General features: G+C 35.8%; 1 protein-coding gene across 29 annotated transcripts in view; it reads right to left on the bottom strand.

Annotated features, from left to right (window-relative positions):
• The window catches only part of BAZ2B (bromodomain adjacent to zinc finger domain 2B), a 138,602-nt gene that overhangs the window by 34,551 nt on the left and 84,281 nt on the right, over nucleotides 1–19,770 (bottom strand). For 14 of the 29 annotated variants that reach the window (XM_030487584.1, XM_030487586.1, XM_030487587.1 and 11 more), the window contains 12 exons: nucleotides 18,319–18,525; nucleotides 17,188–17,586; nucleotides 14,305–14,914; nucleotides 12,767–13,063; nucleotides 10,518–10,578; nucleotides 9,853–9,961; nucleotides 9,490–9,591; nucleotides 3,331–3,541; nucleotides 2,281–2,373; nucleotides 2,096–2,157; nucleotides 1,352–1,417; nucleotides 562–627 (listed from right to left, as the gene is read on the bottom strand). In XM_030487584.1, coding sequence (XP_030343444.1) covers nucleotides 562–627; nucleotides 1,352–1,417; nucleotides 2,096–2,157; nucleotides 2,281–2,373; nucleotides 3,331–3,541; nucleotides 9,490–9,591; nucleotides 9,853–9,961; nucleotides 10,518–10,578; nucleotides 12,767–13,063; nucleotides 14,305–14,914; nucleotides 17,188–17,586; nucleotides 18,319–18,525 — 2,283 coding nt within the window. The remainder of the gene's footprint in view (nucleotides 1–561; nucleotides 628–1,351; nucleotides 1,418–2,095; nucleotides 2,158–2,280; nucleotides 2,374–3,330; nucleotides 3,542–9,489; nucleotides 9,592–9,852; nucleotides 9,962–10,517; nucleotides 10,579–12,766; nucleotides 13,064–14,304; nucleotides 14,915–17,187; nucleotides 17,587–18,318; nucleotides 18,526–19,770) is intronic. The other 15 variants (XM_032919961.1, XM_030487599.1, XM_032919962.1 and 12 more) reach the window with 6 other exon arrangements.

Below are 19,770 nucleotides of genomic sequence, written 5' to 3'. Positions count from 1 at the left end.
ATACATGAAAGCAAGTCTATTGAGTTGGGAGTTCCATGTTAAAATACACCAAGAATGCCAAAGCAGTAACAGAAGTACATATATATACTGTATTTTCCAACATTTGTAAAAGCGTTCTGTAGTCTTATATGCATACAGCCTAGAAAAGACTACGCTTGTTAAGAATCAACAAAGTTTTTTGATATGGCATGCTTAAAAGAACACTGTGAATAATTTTACTGCATCAGGATTGTAAGTTAGGCAAACCAAGTGTCATGCAAGCAAAACTCATCATAATGGCATGCAAAAAATTACTGTCTCCCTACATATTGTCTGTATGTATGAATGTATGTATGTGTATGTCACATACACAAACTTCTCTTCATGTATGATTCATGTATCTGTTATCATATGTACATTATCATATTTCTAACGATTTTTATTATCATACGTTATTCATATGCTCTTTCAATTTACATTTCATTATCTATTAATCATATTCCAAATTTACTGCTTTTATTCATCAATGTGTATTATGCACAATAACACAGTTCTTGTTTTTTGGAGATCCTCTAAACTAACCTTTATTCGTTTTTCGGCCTCCAATAATTTGGCATTTGCTGCTTCTTCCTTCTTTTTCTTTTTTGCCTGTGCATGCAGAACAGGTCACACAACAGCACCATCACAACTTGAAAATAATCTGACTAGAAATACAGTTATGCGCCTTTAAAAGTTCAAAACATCATTACATATCATGTACATTGAGACAGGTTTCTTCCTCAAAGCAGCTTTCATAATCAATTCACAATTCACTTCTTAAAAATGACAGAATTTCAAGTTCCACTCAAAAATCACTTCAACTGGCTATTATAACTAAGTATACACAGAAACAATATAAATTGCAAAGAGATCACCATTAATCTTTCCATGAATGGAGACTTGAAAATAAGCAATCTATCTTTGCTAGTATATTAGCAAACTAGAATAGTATATCAGTATATTCTAGCATATATATAAACATAGTATTTTAAATCCACTGCACTTCGCACAGAGCAGAGCATGCTACTACTTTAATAACCTATTACTGCAAACTTGTTTTCCAACACAGGAATAGCTATGCTATTAACTTTCGCAAATACAAGACTATCTGTGTAGAAAGTTGGGAACTCAAGTAAGCACTTGCAAGTTAAAAGGTCACAGTTAATAGAGATTTTTTTAACAAAAATATCTTTAAGACACAGTTTTGAAATGGCCTTTAGAAGTCCAGATTGTTAGACCTGCTATATTTAGTTACATTCTTAACTGCATGTGTGATTATTGAAATACAACATCCTTTACAATGGCAACATTCTATTTGAGCCATTATTTTTACCTCTAAAATTTGTTGAGCTCGAAGTTCCTTCTCCATTCTGATTTGTTGGATTCGCTTTATTTTTTCCTATAAGGGGAAGAAAGTTATTTATTAAAAAATTAAAAATCAATATTGAGAAAGTAAATTTATATTTTTAAAAAATTACCAAGTTTATACATATATTTTTTATCATCGGGTCTCACACCCTATGTAATCATTTGTTTTCACTTAATAATGTATGTTTAGCATTTTTACTAGCATTACATGATGTCTGGTATATCGCTGAAGGCACCAACAGTTATGCATAGGTGCTCACGTTTAAGTTGTTGGAAGTATTTGCTATGACAGCATTTAACCATACTTGTATGTTTAAAAGCATGTATTAATTCACTGGCACACACAGATACAATCCTTTGTGCACAACCTAAAACCACTGACAGTGAGCCTGCATCACCCAAGAAGCTAATTACACTATTCCAGTATTTACATAAACAGATCTAACACTGTTTGTTTTCACAGAATCCAATAAAGGAAGACAGCATCACTGTACTTCAGTAACAGCTTTTTAATTTCTTACTGATATTGGCAAGCAACTACTTATGTTGGGTGGCTTAAATCAAGACAAGACAAAATTGGGATGTCCTGACACAACTATGGAGTTTAGAATTTTAAGTATATACACCGTGTGCTCTTCAAAACTAGATTTAAAACAATCACTTTGTAATTAGCATATTTAAGACCTGATTTAGCAATCACAAAGTTTACCTGCTGCTTCATTATCTTTATCTGCTCCTTTTGCTTTCGCTTTTCTTCAGCTGCCATAATAGCTAACAAACAAAAGCAAACAAAAAATTAGTATCAGCAGAACATGACAAGAGGCAGGTAACTTTTCATTCATACTTTTCAAAATAATCTGCTAGCATGCACAAACTTTCACAACTAATACTTACCTTGCTGTTTTTTCGCTTCTTTGGCAGCTCGAGCTTGTTCCTGCTTCTGGAGTTTTCTCAGCAGCTTTATTTGTGCTGCTTGCCTAGCTATTTCTGTTAAAAAAGAAAATGTAAGTTCATAAAAACAGTGCCGTCACACAATAAAGGTGTAGCTCATACTCCAGACATATGCATGACATAATGACATCAACAGTGGAAATGAACATGGATATTTGCTACTTAAAAGAAAATACTATTTTTTGGAGGAAAAAAATATCTAAGTGATAGCATCGGGGCAGTAATGCTGCTTCATTTAAATGCAAAATACAAGACAGCTACTCAGATATGTCCACGGTCAGCACATGAAAGACAATTTAAGTCTTGAGTTAAAACAAAGATCCTGACTCCTGTGCTGTAAAAATTTTTCATAATGAATTAGATGCATTCAGAAAATCTCATACAGTTATGGACTAAAGAACTGAAAAACAAAAGTCATGTATCTGATGTTTAATTTAAAACCAGGCCCTCATGGTCTTGATATACAGAAGTACATGACAGCATTAAAGTTCTACTCTCAGCATTGGTACTACTTATTACAGGATCCAACTTTATAGGCATTTAAATCTTGCCACTATTAGAGATTTCATAAGGCAAGCATTTTCCCTGGGACAGCCAAAATCTACACAGAAATGCTAACTTCAGGGGTTCTCAATTTCAATTTCTAAGTCCATTGTTGTTTGAGCTGATACAGGGAAAAATAAAGATCTGTTAACTTTTGCCAATTTAAAAATATGTCGGTAGTAACCAGATTATTGGATGTTTGTTTTTCTATATTTTATAAACCTAAATAAAGTAACTATAGAGTAAGCTCTTAGACACTTTTTCCTTTCTATCATATATACATATGTATATTTACTGATCTCAAGAAAAAGTCTTCAATAAAAGCATGTGATGAATTTCCAGAATAAAACGCTGTATACTAATACCCTAGTGAAACACACTGCTCCTCTTCAGAAGAGGCATTAACTCTCTACATAGTGATACCCTCTGTGAAAACAGTAACATAATTACCTTGAGCCTGAAGCTTTCTTAAAAGCTTTGCATCAGTGTTGTCTAGAAATTCAGTGCTACCAACATTTGGAGGTCGGCCTTTGCGTCGTCTCATTCTTGACTCCTCTCTAGAGTGCTGCCTGTCTGGATTTGGTGGTCGTCCTCTACGCCCTTCCATAGCTCTGATACGGGGAATGACCTCCTCTTCCTTCAGAAGACACCACTGCACACCCTTTTAATGGACACATTTCACAGACAGGTATTATAAACATCAGTAAAAAAAGGAAAAATAAATCTAAGATACGTGAGAACATAGACAGCAAGAGATTTTTTTTTCCCAAATTTTATATATAAAATGTGAGAGCTGTAATGTACTTTTGTGTGATAAAATCACAATGTTCTGATGATGCACCAAAGCTATATATTGAGACTTATCATTATGACCTTTTGTAAACTGTATTGCTACGCAAGATTTTTAAAACTACTCAGTGACGTACACAGCTATTTCCTAGCACGTATGCCACTACTGTGTTATTTTTAGTTATTTCTGACCAAATAAAATTGCTCAACCCTTCTCAAAAGGTGAAATAAATTCTTCCTTATTATGTAAACTAAAAAATAACTACTCTCCTTTCACACAACCCACTGCTCAACATGAATGAAAAAATGTGTCAAGCTACAAGTCACTGTCTTCCAACTGTTAGTGTTTACAGAAATTTTGACATACATAGCAAGCAGATTCAGTAGTGTGTTTTCAGACACACAGGGGTGTGTAGATCTCAACAACCGAGTTGAAAAAACACAGAATGATTTTAATCCTGAAGGGTTTTTTAGTACAATTTAGTTCTTCATCATTCACTGCAAGAAAATTAGTTTCTGCACTAACTTGAAGCAATCAGAAGTTTATAAATTTAAAAAAAATCTGTCTAAACTCAAAGTTATGTTAACTATACTCTCTAACTAAACAAGCTATGCAGCAATATAGTCAACTCTTTCTTTCACTGTTACTACTGTTTTTTCGTGGAATATCAAAAATAAATACTGAAATACCTGGTTAATACAAATACCAAAGTTAGTCCTCACATGGAAATAGCTTTACTTTAACTGATAAAAAGTAGTTTATTGTGCCTACTGAGCAGAACAGGAGCATAGTCTATCTGATCCTGTTTGACTGAACACAAGTATTTCAGAATTGTAATATCTTCTACCATTTTCCCAAGTTTTTTAAAAATGAAGAGAAAAAAAAAAAATAAGCTCAGTGTCCTTCAGGACTACTCCAAAATTTGCCTTAAAAAGGTTTGTAAAAGATTTTCAAAATGTCTCCTGAAGCACAAATGAAAATCGATAACTTATAAAACACAATAATATCTGTTCAGCAAAACCACATTTTCATTACCAAAGTTTTCACATATATATGTACATAGATATTGAAATAAAATTTTCTATACCATAAACCACATTTTTATTTGCTTATTCTGACTATTTCTTTCAATTCTTTCTGCTCCTTCTTCGTAATTACAAATCTTTTATATAAGAGTCAGGAAAAGAAACGGTGTTTTGCTAATGAAGCATTCAGATTCCAAGGAAGCTATCTGTATCTGCAGAGTAACCTTTTCTGAAGCCTGAATCAGTCCCAGTTAAGACCCCAAGAGTACACCTCACGCTTAGTTTACAGACATTCCAAAGGGCTTTGTTATTAGCATTGTTCCTAAAAACAAGTTCTTCAGAATCATGACAGTATGTGTACAATGCATCATCACTAAAGACTTTTTAATGCAAATAGTTACCTCTACCACTTCAACAGAGTGGGTGTGCATGCATAGGTGAGCACTTTCATTTCACTAGGTTATGTCTTACAACTTATCACAGGTCCAGTTTGTTGAGCAAAGTAAGCTAGATTGAACATAGTACTTATCACCTACACCAACCTTCAACCTGGGAAATCTTATCACATAAACCGCAAGTGCCAGAGGTGAGGGAAATAGAATTCTCCCATAGGGAGGAATAGGAGAGACCACTGTATCTCAAGAAGCACCTTAGAACGTACAATGGCGATTGCTCTTGCTCTGTACTGCCATGGTTAACAATACTAATGATGACAAATATGTGGGGAAAAAAATACAAGACTGGTAGTGCCACGGAGACCATGGATGTATATTACATAGTAGAAGGTTCAGTAAGCAAAAGGAGTTGGCATTTCAAGAAATGGGGAGAAGACTGTTTAATGTCCTGTCAAGGACATTGTGATGCAACAAGTTTCCACAAGTTTAAGAGAGGACAAGAGAGAAATATCCAGAAAAGATCCATTAAGGGTTACACAAGAGTTAATTGACCATCTGTATTTTCTGCTTAGGTACCTTTTAAAATCTGTCTCAAAACCATTTCTATTAAAAGCATGTACAATCCGATACTCCATGGATTTTCAATATTCCAAACAAAACATATGGGGGTTGTGCCTCAACACAGGAAAATCAGGGGCTTCCATAAAAATCTATGCTTCGCTACACAAACATTAGAGAAAAAAATGGGAACACTGTGAAATGTTGGGTTTAATTGCTGAAACTAATCAAAATAAAAAACGAATTCAATTTCTCACCTTCAGACATCTACCATCTGTTGCAATACTGTACTGTACTTGGGACATTTCCCAAAAAGGGGACCAGATAACTCATGGAAGCATAATCAAGCTCAAAGTCTGTTAACCAAACTAATGAACTAAACCACAGGCACTTTGCAAGAAGCAGATATTATTAATTTCAGTTTAGATTTGCGACAAAAAGCTAACAATAAAGCTTTCTGAAGTGAACTGCAGAAGTCAAAATAGGACAAATATTTTAAATTGCAGTTTATAGAATAGGAAGCAAATTAATAATTACTACATTACAAATGTGTATGACAGCTGATTTTATAGTTGGCTGTTCTGTATGGTATTTTTTTGCATCTGTAATAAGCACTTGAGACTTCTAAATACTTATTCACAGAGTAAGTCGTATAAGTAAAGAACAGTAAGCTTAAGAACTGGCTTAAAAGAGGAAGACTTCACACCTTATAAAGATGCACTGTATTTGTTCTGAGGTAGCACCACAATCACACACTCTGAGAAAGACTAATGTACATAGGAGTTATTTCACACTAAGGAGATGCAAAAAAGTATTTCAAGCACTTTCCTCCTTTCCTGTTCCTGAATTCAGCTGCCTTTCTAGGCAAGCATTCAGACTCATTGGGAAAAAACAAAACCAAGAAACAAACCAATCAAACAAAAAAAATACACATTATTTTCCCAGCTTTATACAAAGTCTTATTAGGAAAAAAAGTGCAAGCCATGTTTACCACGACTTAACAATTATGCCCAGACAGTTAAATCCAGGTTAAAAATTTCTGTATTTTGCCATTACTGATATTTCACCTTCAACTAAAATGGATCTGAATGGAGCTGCATTAAAAATCAAGTCTTCTCTAACTATATAATGACCATGGAAAGGGAAGGGCTGAGAAAGCTAGGCTTGCTCAGCCCGGAGAAAGAAGGCTCAGGGAGATCTCACCAATGTGTATAAATACCTAGAGAGAGGGTGAAAAGAAGACAGAGCCAGGCTCTTTTCAGAGGTGCCCAGTGACCAGATGAGAGGCAACAGGCACAAACTGAAACACAGGACGTTCCCTCTGAAAAATCAGGAAACACTACGTAACTGTGACAGTGATGAAGAACTGGAACAGGTGGCGCAGGGAAGCTGTGGATTCTCCCACCTTAGAGATTTCCAACAGCTGTCTGGACATATTCATGGGTAACTGGCTCTAGGTGACCCTTCCTGAGCAGGGAACTTGGACAACGTGACCTCCAGAGGTCCCTTCCAACCTCAACCATTCTGTGATGGATACTCTTGCTGTTGTACATTAATCAAAGCCAGCAAGATGCAATCTTAGGGCACAGCTCGGTATCAATCCACACAACTCTCTTCCACCTATTACTTGGTTCAGTATTCCTATCCATAATACTCAAATTCCTAAGGACCTGTGTGCCCTCACCATCACCTCAGATCACATTCACACTAATCTTTTTAAACCACAGCAGTTTAAAGCCTCCAGGTGGGGTCACTGAATTTCCACATTTGCCAAACTTCAAACATTCCTCTAACCCTAATATTTCATGGCCCACTTCTGCCAGATATGCTTCTTTGTTAAAGCAGTTAATCACTGCTTTGAATAACCCGTAATATCTGGTTGCTTTATTTAAGCATAAGCACTTTTTTACAGGCACTGTCACAAGTGGGTAATCCATACATTTTTGGCCTGCTATGGGTAATTTTTCAATATAACTGATTTAACCCTTAGATAGTTTTCTTCACACCTTGTTCCATCTTTGAGCTTTGTGAAACTTACCCAGTTGATTTGGATGCATGCTGCATGTCCCAAAAGATGACAGAAATACATAACGAACAAAGGGAACAGTAACCATGAAAGGCTATATGCAATAATTGAAATTACAACAAAAACAGAAATAAATTTCCTGGAATTCATCTCCAGACACGCATGAAGAGATGATTATCCCATATTGTTTTGAAGCTGGACAGTTCAAAAACTTTCAGTGAAAAGGGTGCAAATTCTCTTCATGAATTATCAGTATCACATACTGTGTTACTAAGTGTGTATTATCAGCCTGAGTGTAGTTCAACCGTTTACATTATAATCTCCTCATTCAAAACTTCATACATACCATTTTAGCACATCTGAAACAGCTGCCTGCCCTCAGGCTTTTTTTCTTTTAAAACAAACAAACAAAAAAAACCAACAACAAACCAACCAAACAAAAAACCCCAACTTTTCCTTTGTCTAACTAAGTCTCAATGGAACCTACCACAAACTCGACAAGTAGAAACTACGGTAAGTTGTACAGCAACTCAATATTCATATTGCCAACCCTGTGTACAGAAACCTGCCCTCCTGATGCTTTCATTCTGCAGTTTGATAGTATTGAAGGGCAAAACCTGCAAATCAGCTCATGAATATAACTAGAGAAGGGGACAAGACTAATGAAGTAATATGGGCAACAGACACAGAAAAGGTAACAGGGTAAAAAGACAGCAGAAACCCTGACATTACATTGTGTTCACAGTATAAGGAATTATTTTAATCAAGCCATTCAGGTACATCACGAAGTTCACAACTACGTGAACTTGTAACTGTTGCTTTATGAAGGCCAGACATGAAGAGGGTTTAGCAAGGTTTTACTCCTGGTAAACCAGGAATCAGGAAACCCTATCTAGGAAATAGCTGCTTACTATGAACCCAGCTGCTCACTATGAACTCAGCTTTCAAATTTATACTATGTAAATATTACATATTTCTACAGAGCATCACGAGGACATAAGGCTTAACCAGAGCCTGAATTCAAGCTTGCTGAGTGATGCCTGTCCACATTCCTGTAGTGACATGCTCGAGATACTTATAAAGAAGAAAATATATTCACTGACAAAGTCCAAAAACTTTCATGCATATTCTGAAGAAATGGCAACATGACTGAAACACAGTAACACAGTATGGCAAAAACTCAGTACTCATTTCCTTAAAATTCTAATTTTATTTATCCTTGTGTGGTTTATCTACACAAAGTCTAACAGTTCTACCAATGTAAAACATAACTGGCATAACCCAGCATTACTTCCTGTAAAAATATCACGCTTCAGGAAGCTCAGATGATACTAGCAATAAAGGAAACACTTGTATTTAAACATGTATTTTTATACACACACACACATATATATATTATGCACATGAACACATGAAAAGAGTATGATATGAGGCATACACATAAATTACTATCAATATTAGAGGTTTATACAGTAAAGGAAGAAATCGTGTTTTAGTCAGAAATATCTGAACACTATGATAAAACATGTAGCTCAGAGTTCTTTCATCCCAGACAAACCCAGGCTCAGAGCTGATCATAAGGCATGCTGAACTCCTGCAACCTCCTAATAAAATCACTGAAAGGAGTGGTTTTCAACACTGCCCAGGATCAAGCTCTCGGCATCTCAATGCAACCACTATTAAGAAATACACACAATTTTTAGAAAGAATTAGCTAAAAAACAGGTAATGCTTCAGACCATGGCAAAAATTACTTCACCTAAATTTCAGTTAATGCTCCTTGGATCAAAGACTTTACTTTTTAAAAAGTGGATACCTGAGGTCCATCTCTGGCTTCATAGAAGTCACCCACTCCTATTTTTGCACTGAAGCTGAAATTGTCCCTTGAGATATCCATTATTCCATTTCTGCTGAGATACTGAAAAAATCACATATTTTTCCACTTCAGCTTGTAAATAATTACAACCCAGCTTTGATGTACAGCTAACTGTGAGTGTAAAGTTTTGCATATTCTCTAAAAGGGATATGCATTTATAGGAGACCAAATAAATAACAAACTGAGATACATTATACCTCTCATCACAGGATATTTTGAAATATTGGAGGGAAAAAAAGCATTTTTTTAATTGCAAGCATGCTTAGTAGCGTTAGAACACAGAAGTCAAAAAAAGGAATGTACCTTTACTACTTCTGGATACTGTCTCAGCTTCTTTCCACAAGGTGCAAAATACGCTACTTCTCCTTGAAGACGACCACCAAAGTTTCTTATTCGGGTTTCTCTTTGCCAGCTACAGTAATATGAAATTGTTGCATACAACAATACATTATTTTTTTTTTTTTAGATTAAGTAATTAATGTCAATTAAAGATTTTTACAAAGAAAGGAAAATGGCACATATCTAAAATGTGTCAAGAGTATCATACATCAAATAGACAAAACCAGAAGTTGTTATCATGTAGTTTGTCCAAACTGACTATATATGGATTTATTTATATCAAGCTACTTACATAGTACTACATTTTAAATGACTTAGTGCTACATTTCAGGGAGTTATTTGGAGTCTATACTGGTTCAGATCTAACCATCAGGATTAATTTCTGGTGGTAAAACTGCTAAGAGACAGGTCATGTTTGCAAAAGAGCAAATTTGATGCACAAAAATTAACACATGGAATATGTTTACACTTTAAAAAAAAATCCAGTCACTGTGAGTTGGAAATCTATATCACTGAAACCCTTCTCTTATTATTCAGCTTCAAAAATGTTTAAACTGTCATTTCTTTACCAACTGACTTTTGAAGGTATTACCTCCTTTAAAGGAATATCAAGTATATACATAACCTACCCATATTCGAGAGGAACACGCAGCTCCCGTTCATCTGCCACTCTTCGTCTTTTTGAAATACCTAAAACGGAATTTCTTATTAACACCTAAGAGAATTTACAAAATGAAAATAACATGTACCTAAAATATCCTTTTCATCCTTACATCCCCAATCCAAAAGATAGATCAGTTTTTCATTCTAGCCACTACATACTTCAAGTAACAAGAAAATTAATGTAACTATCCTCCTTTTGAAATACATTTTCCTCTAAGTTTCTTTTAACCTCTTCTTCTAAAATTGTAAACAAAAAAACCTCCTAATTATGCCATACTGAACTAGTTGCCCTGTTTGGCACTCTATTTAGGTATTGCTAAACTAGAGTCTCTTTAGTTATTGCCAAAATAATTCCTTGCACATCTGGTTTTCTTTACCAGACTGTATTAAATATGAGTTACTTTAAAATTCATACATTACAATAGGCTCAGCCCTCAAAGAGCACTGTGTATTGATTGCAGTCAACTGCCAATGCAGGAAGTTTTCAGGATTCCAGCTTTTCAAGCAGATGTGTTTGGTGCTAGTCAGAAGACTGAATCAATAATATAATAGAGACAAATGCCAAATGTGGGATTTTACCCAAATGCGGGTAAAACATGGGAGTGCCAAAGGCTGATGCTTTTCTCAGGCCTCCAAGAACTGTAGGACAGGAACTATGAACACAAACTTTTTCGGAAGATGCCTTTCTCAGAAAGGTAGTTTTGGCCCTTGTGTAGTTTCTCTTCCCTGCGGAAATGGACATGAGTATCATCAGACCGAATACTTGAAACTAGCTCCAATTTCCTACAGCCAGAGGAGTGTCCTATGGTGCAATGGCACAGGTTTCCAACTGAGATGCCTGGTGATCTGGAAGCAACTGTTAATAATCCTCTACAGAAAGCACAGAAATTGCCCATGCCTGGATGTCAAACTTGTTGGACACATCTGCAGTCTTAAACTAACATGACTGACTACTTTGCTACTTCTAATAGTCACAGTGGAGGGAGGGAAACTGCTTGTCCAAATACAATGGGGGTGGGTGGGAGGGGGGAAGTTGTCCAGTGAAAATCAGATATAGAGAAGAGGCACAAGACCTCTTCAGTGACTGCCCAGCTTTAGGCAAAATGGACACAAAACTATTTTAATGGTATTATGGTGATTCTTACTGGGAGGAAATACTACACCTAAAACAAGGACACAAAGTGAATTTATTCCACCTCCCACCTCCATAAACAGGCAAAATCTACCAGCCTTTCAAGGCATCATAAATCAACACAGATTCCTGAGCAAAAAATTAACTTTCTACTTCAACAATTTGGATTACAATCTACTTACTTGTATGTCCATTAAATATCAAGGTTCTAAATCAAAGTAATAAATATACAACTTAATTTGTTACCATGCAAAATGAGAAGTGTTATTTCAAAAACGCATTCGTTTCTGTAGCAGTAGTGATTACTAAATCTTACAAACTAGTAACCAAATGAAAGATTATAAACACTATATATAACATCAGGCAAATGCTAAATGTACTTTTCATGAACCTTTTAAAAATAATTCGTTGCATGTAATCCATAAATTCTGTCAAAATTTTGAAAGAATAATGAATAAAGTTATATTTCAGCTAAATACAATTATTATATTTGTCAAGGTAGGGGCAGAAATAGAAGATTCAGAATGCAAACTATAATGCATAGAAATTCAAAATAAATAACTAGTTTACAATAAAATGGTAAATAACAAAGACTTTTAATGTAATAAGTATCAATTCTGGCTATTTAATCGTACCTTCTCTCAAATAATTACATGAGCTAAAATGTCCTGGACTAAGTGTAATGTTCAGGTCTTGAGAACTTGCAGTTCTGCTGACTGATTTTAATGTCTCTTGCAAAAACCCATGAAAAGATCACAGAACAGCCCAGGCTGGAAGAGACCTAAAAAAGATCATCTGGCCCAACCTTTCATGGGGAAAGAGAGCCTAGATAAGATTATCTAGCACCCTATCCACCCGCATCTTGAAAACCTCCAGTGACGGGGACTCTACCAGATTCCTGGGGAGTTTGTCCCAGTGAATGCTTGTTCTTACTGTAAAAAAATCTTTTTCTAATGTCAATCACTAATACCAGTGTCTAAACTGGCATTTATCTAAACTTTCATATTTATCTAAACTTTTAGAACTACTTTTACAACACATGCCACTTAGATGTTACACACATAACAAAAAACATTCAGATACCACAGTGTGTACTTGGTGTAAGAGCAGATGGTGCTGTCCCAAGAAAAACTGCAGGTTGGGACTCAGGACATAAGGCAGCTGGTGCAGAGCTTGGGGTCTTTGCTACTTGGAGATTAAGCGGGGTAGAATGAGCTGCAAGACCAATGGAAGAGCTCTTCACAGAGGATGAAGTTTTATTCAGTTTCAGTGGAGTTTTTTCTCCCTCAGTGTCTGTATCCGATTTATCTTGATCTTTATCATCCTCATCATCTTCATCCTCAGACCCTTCTGTATCTGACTCAGAATTACTGTCAGACTCTGTTTAAAAAAAAGCGTGGCAAAAGGCACATTATGACTTGATAACTAATGGCAAATACATTTAAGTTCGAACGCTTGCAAAGTCGTTTGTCTTTATTAAATAAGAAGCTTCTCTGACTAAAATTCTTTATTAATAACATCTCGAGTATAAATAGAAGGTTATAATTAACTAACTAAACTTTAAAACTACTACAAATATGACAGCATAAAGTAATTCTGCATGATAATGCACTGTTGTTTCGGATGGAATTTTTTTTCCATGAGGAGATGAGACACAGACACTGCATTTTAAGAGATTGTTTACCCTAGAATGAGCTACAGCTAAGACATCCCCTGTGAGTCAGGAAGGGCACTTCACAGGATGTGAAATCTAGCATGAAGAGGAAGCAAACAATGGAACTGGGTACCGGCTGAAAGGTGTCAGAATTGGAAGTATGGCAATCTGGGCAACAGAAGAGTTAGAGAGTAAGGCGTAAACAGGATAAGGAACTGAAGATAGACTACAGCTGACGAAAAAACAGGATTAGTATAGGGTGTATGGATGAGAGGGGGGAAAGAGAATGATGAAGGTGGAGCTGGATCCAAGGAATATCAGTACACAGAGGAGGAGAAAGGAGTGACTGGGCATGCAATCGACTCTTTAAAGCAGGCCTTGCCTTTCTGAATAGCTTAAGAGCCCTTAAAATAGTAGTGTGAATGCTAGCTATGAACACTGCAGCCCTTAAAACTGTCCTGGTACTTTTCTCTAATCTTGCTCATTGACTACTGTGCTCCTGAATGAAGCCTAGAAGCATGCTGTTCTTGCCACTTGACAATTTGAAGGCCTTTACTCACTTAGTCCCTCTCTGGCTGCGGAAGCACTCTTTGCAGATGGGCTCTGCCTGCCAGAATAATTAAACATAAACCAGCCTACTATCTCATCCTCCTCCTGCGCATCTCGCCACATAAGCAGTATACGAGCTGCAGGCTGGGTGATTGATCCGGAAGGCAGGTCTCTTGACAGCCTTTCCAGAAGCCTGTGGAGCCACCTTACCAGGACAGCTGAAAGTAAACATGATTTTGGATATGACACAATGGAGGAGTGGGAGACATGTGCTACTTTCCATGATATCTGCAGGACACTCTGTGGGCCATGATGCCCCAAAACTTCCTACCCCTATTAGAAAATATGGTGGGAAATGCATGTTTTCAACACTCAAAAAATAAAGTTTCTGCTTTTCCTATTAAAAAGGTTAAACCACCTGATTGGCTATCATCAGAATCATCATCTTCATCGTCCTCATCCTCATCTTCATCATCGTCGTCATCATCATTTGAGTCGTCAGAGTCCTTACTGCTGGGGGCATCTGAGTCTACCCCTCTGAACTGCTCCACCACCAGTTTTGCAGAGTGAAGGCGGTGTTGTGTTTTTACTGCATTTACTGTATTATTGCTGACTGTTTTATCCTTTCCTGAACCAGGTAACACAGGAGAGGTAGAGGGCACAATAGGTGTCCGGTTACAAGTTGTTTTTTTCCCACAAGCACTCAAGTTTACTGGCAAAGAAAAGGGGGCACTACTAGAAATGGCTACACTTTCATTGATCTTGGTCTGGGATTTCAGTTTCGTAGTAAGTGCAAGAGGAACCTCCTGGATGACGCTCTGAATAACTCCATTGGGTTGGTGATTACCTAAAAGTGCATTTGTCAGGAATGGATTAGAATGGTTGTTTTCCAGGGATGTGAGTTTTTGATGAGCTGGTGAACTAGATGTTGGTTTGGGGCTTGACAAAGCTGCAATAACCTTCTTCAGGTTCTTAGACGATTCCTGTTTCTTTAGCTGCGCTGCTGGGAATGTCTGTTTATATTGTTCCTAAAGAAAGGAGAAGACAAAGGAATAAAATGTGGTGGGTGGGGATTATTTTGTTGTTGTTTGGGGTTTGGGTTTTTTTGCATTCAGGCAAGTGAACTCTATGAGTCTTAAACATCTGCTAAGGTATTTTTAGTAGGTCAAAAGTAGGTGCTAGCTACAACACAAGAGTTGAGTAACTACAAGTTATGCAAATCTCATGATTTTCACTATAAATCAAGAAGGAAAATACAAACTGAACCCAAGATGAAGCTGCTCTAAATTATGTAGGAAAGTTTTTTCACTTGCCACATTGCTCTAGACTGATTTTCATAAAGATATTAAACATATCAAAAAAAGAAATTTTTAAAAAGACTACACATGGCCTGGTATATGAAAAAACATCTTTTTACTCATTTCAGCACATAAAAATCTCATTAATGAATGTAAAACAAGCTTTAGTAATTTGTTCATACAATATAGTAATGGCTACAATACCAGCAGAAAACCAAGAGAAGGCTCTTGGCACAGAAAAACCCTACCAAAAAAACATGGGGAAAAAGGCATTACTCAAAAGTACTGTGATATGCTAGATTTTTTTAACTCTGAAAAAGTAGTACTTTAAAGTTCTTCTAGTAAAACTTCAGTAGTGGCTCAGAAATCTATGTAAAGCTTACACCGTTTTTAGTTTCAAGACTCTTGTAAGGAAAAAGAAAATACATCATCTTTGATGGAAGAAAGAATCAAATGGATAATGACAGTAAATTTAAAATCAATTTTTAAATATTAAGTCAAATACAATACGCTCTTAAAATTACTAGTATTTAAAACTGAATATGGAATTATAAAAACCTATAAAATAAATATTCACAAAGTACATGTCTCCAGTAAAAGTTTCAAAGAAATCAAACCACTAAATGGCTGATGTATCATTAGCTAGAGACTTACAACCTAAATTTGACAGCAGAAGCCTCTTCCAATGGGCAAAGACTTATGTTTTCATAATTATAACTTATTCAACCATTCCAGGTAATTACTAGCTTATTTCAATTTTACAAAGTAACTGGGAGTCAAAAGAAAAAGTCATGTTTGTCTTCTGGTCTAGGAATAAAAACCTACGTGATACAAATATTTTTCAATCCTCACTGAGGACTTTGAGTTAGCTGTGAATCAGAGTTCAATTTTCTCTTCACCAGTACTACTTAGTTTGAAACAAATTCTGGTTTCATAATGAACCTTACCTTGGTAAATTTACATATATATATATATAAGCCCCAACATTTCTAAAACATCAGATTTTTATTCTCTTCTAATCCCCATTCAAATGTAACTTGAACAGAAATTACAAACTAGTGACCATAATTACTATTGACAAAATAAACTGAGAATCTACACAGAATTTTTGTACGGTACGGAATTGTTAAGACAGACACATGTAAACATATTGTAGACTCAGGACTAGCAAAAAGGAAGATCAAATTTATTGCTGTGGTCATACTGGGTTTTAGTAGCTCAATGCATGAATATCCTTCTGTCTTTAAAGAGCAAACAAACCGAAGATTAAGTTGAAGACTTTTTAAAAAAGGCTTTCAGCTACTTTATTTAAAAGTGATTAAAATAGGCAATTTTAATTACTTTGACTTACAATTATCCAACTTGAAACAAAGCGAAGCCATGCTTACGTACTAGATATGGAAAGTATTAAATCAGCATTCTGACTGAAACTAAAAGCAAAGGAAAAATATCCCAACTTGCCCATGAGTTCTTTTCTTATTTTGATATTGATTTTAGCTGCTTACTTTCTTTAAGAGATAGATGCATGAGAAAATTCTTTGTTTCCTTTGTACCCGTTACTCTCACCAGTACACTGATCGCTTTCAGCAGAGCTGTGAAGTTCCACTATGTGATGAGCATGAAACTCAATTTGACATTATATGACATTAAGTTGCGTATAAAATTACGTCATGTATACATCAGGGTATACATACATGCACATGCACCACCAAGATGACTTTTCTCTGAGATAAAGTTATGGAACAGTTCAAGACACTTGTAATGTATAGTGAAACATCTTTAAAATTAAAGCATATATGCTGCTCTTTAAAACAAACTACCACACAATTTCATTTACACCATTCAGAAATTCCTATCAACTCTAAAACAAAAGGTATGAAAATAAATATACATACAATTTTAAAACATTACGTTTAAAAGAGCTTGATAGCACAATATTGCATCTTGTTAGGCAGGCAAGGCAGGTTACAAATAATCAAAAAGCCCAGTGATTTTTCACTCACCCGTTTTGATCTTACATCGCTGGTCAAAGAAATAGATTCTTCAGAGGTATTTTTATTCCCTGCTTTGAGTAGATCAGGGGAAGGAACTATGAGTTTTAAATAGGTTTCCTTTTTGGCTTGATGTACCAGAGACAAAGGTTTCACATTGGGAACCAATCCCGTTGACTGTATTACACTTGTGTGTTTGTTCACAGATTCCTCCTTTGCCTGAGAGCTTTGGAAAATAAACGGAAGCTGCTGTGACAAAACCTGAGGCTGCTTCTGCTGGGACTGGAATGATGAGTGAGTCTGGGAATCAGACACAAGAGGTATCTGCTGGTGTGTTCTTTTTTCTTGGGACTTTTCATGTGTTTTTTGTCCATCAGTTTTTGTATCTGTGACACCACTATGCATTAGCACCTGCAAAATATGTATTTTTGACTGTTCACATTAGATCAGTTAAAGATCCTTAATAAAAAAAAAAAAAAGGTACATCATCATTCCCCATGGAACAATTACACTATTCTTGGCAGAGGATGAACAATAATAATAATTATTATTAATAACATTACAATTAATATTATTAATAATTATTATTAATAATAATTAATAATTTCAGCATGTCAAGACAATGCTTAATAGGAAGGAAACTAAATATAACAAAACTAAACCATGGTTGGTTTTCTATGTATTTTTTGACTGTAAACCTAACAGGATACCCAAGATTACAATCTTGTTCTTCTACTAGAAACTAGGGAAAGTAACCACTCTCTGAGGAAAAAAGCAACTGCCAACACAATATCCATAGAAAGTTCCAATACTCTATCAACCCACAGCACTTAATTTCTTTGTATTTCCCACTTTATAACAAAATGAACAGTCTACAACAGTTAAACTCCTAGCCCATACAGAACAAAACACATACATGCATGCACAGAAAGGAAGCAAAAAAAAAAACCAAAAAAACAAAAAAAACCAAAAAACCAAAAAAAAAACCAAACAGAAAACCCTGAAGCAAAACCAGAAAGCGTATTCTTATCATTCATTAACATGTAGTTAAACAATGGCTCACTGGTACAAACACGAACACGTCAATGTTTCATTAACAGCTTTCAGTGACAAGACTGTAAGCAGCAGAGCATGGTGTTATACCTTGTTCTTGTTTTTGTGATGTGCTTCGTTTTCAGAATCTGATTCATCATCTTCACTCTCTTCAGCACTCTGGTCCTCCTCCTCTTCTTCATCCTCCTCCAAATCGTCAGAGTCACTACTACTTATTCCTTCACTTGAGGTGTCTGAAGAGGAGCCTGAATCACTGTCGCTATTACTAGAGCTTTCCACTGCTTTTTTTCTGGGCTTCTACCAGGAAAAAGAATGCTCTTAATGGTTTGGCTTTAATCTGTTACATCATCTTATTATTACGCACAATCTTTAAAACAAAAAGCAGTGAGACTTTGGAGTAAAGTAACCTGCAACCCTTGAAGACAACCAACTGTATCTGCAGAAGAGTGAACAGAAATAAGCGCTTCACAAGATGATGAAAATTAAAAACTGGTCACGAGGTTCTGCTATTTTTCTAGGCATCACTACCTTTCAAAGCAACAGAACAAATTTAGGCCTAGAAAACCAGCCTGGAATTCAGGTCTAGCAAAGCGCACAGAATGTACTGCTTCCAAACAATTTAAACCCAAAAGCTTTATTGCAAACCAATACAGAAAGGACAACACAAATTAGATTCTTGTAGAAAAAGAAGAAAGGTGTAAAAAAACCACAGGAACTCCAAAACGCTGACATTGCAAGACCAGATTTTGAAGAGTAACAGATGAGGAAAGTTAGCTTTTTGGTGAGCTAACTAAAAGAAACACGTGTATTTTACAAATACATCTGAAAGAGGTACATGGGGACTCCAGTGTTATGATGTGCTAGATGGGAGACATGAAAATATGTATTACTGCATTGAAGTATATTTAATCATTAAAGAGAGTTTGCAGAATGAAGTTGGAAGGTAGAGACACGTGAAACAAGATTACAGATGTCAGGCAGCAGCAGCAAAGTCTTATGCAGCATCTAAAAAGGGCATGTGAAGTCACAGAGGGAACTGTAAGATTAAAATTAGTCAAAAGGAAGATAGGTGTAGAGCAACAGTAGGTGACTGGAGGGCAAAAAAGTTGCAGCAGTTCTAGATAACAAGGTAGACAGCAGCACAGAGAAACAGTTCTTTATAAATATAGGCTTTCTTAACAAAACTTCCCATACAAGTTTACTTTTCAAATTCTTTTCCCATCCCACTGGAGGGGAGCAAGCGAGCAGCTGCCTTGGATTAAACCACAACAACGGGTTTCCATTTACTTTGTGAAATAGCTACAAAACATGGAATGGGTAGGTGGATTAAGTCTCATCTATTTATCAATTGGCTGGTATCTGTATCTTTTTTTTTGAACTACGTTCTCTTTATTCTGCTGTGATGAACACAGTAATACTCCATATCATCATATCTTATGCATATGTCACATGCATTGCTTCAATGCTGGGAAATCATAAAAATTTAGTTTTTATTGGGATTTATTGTTTCACTGCTTAATTCAGAAAGGTGTCAGTTGATAC

The sequence above is a fragment of the Strigops habroptila genome, chromosome 5 (assembly GCF_004027225.2).
Source record: "Strigops habroptila isolate Jane chromosome 5, bStrHab1.2.pri, whole genome shotgun sequence".
Lineage (NCBI taxonomy): Eukaryota > Metazoa > Chordata > Aves > Psittaciformes > Psittacidae > Strigops > Strigops habroptila.
This window is presented reverse-complemented; position numbering and strand designations above follow the sequence as displayed.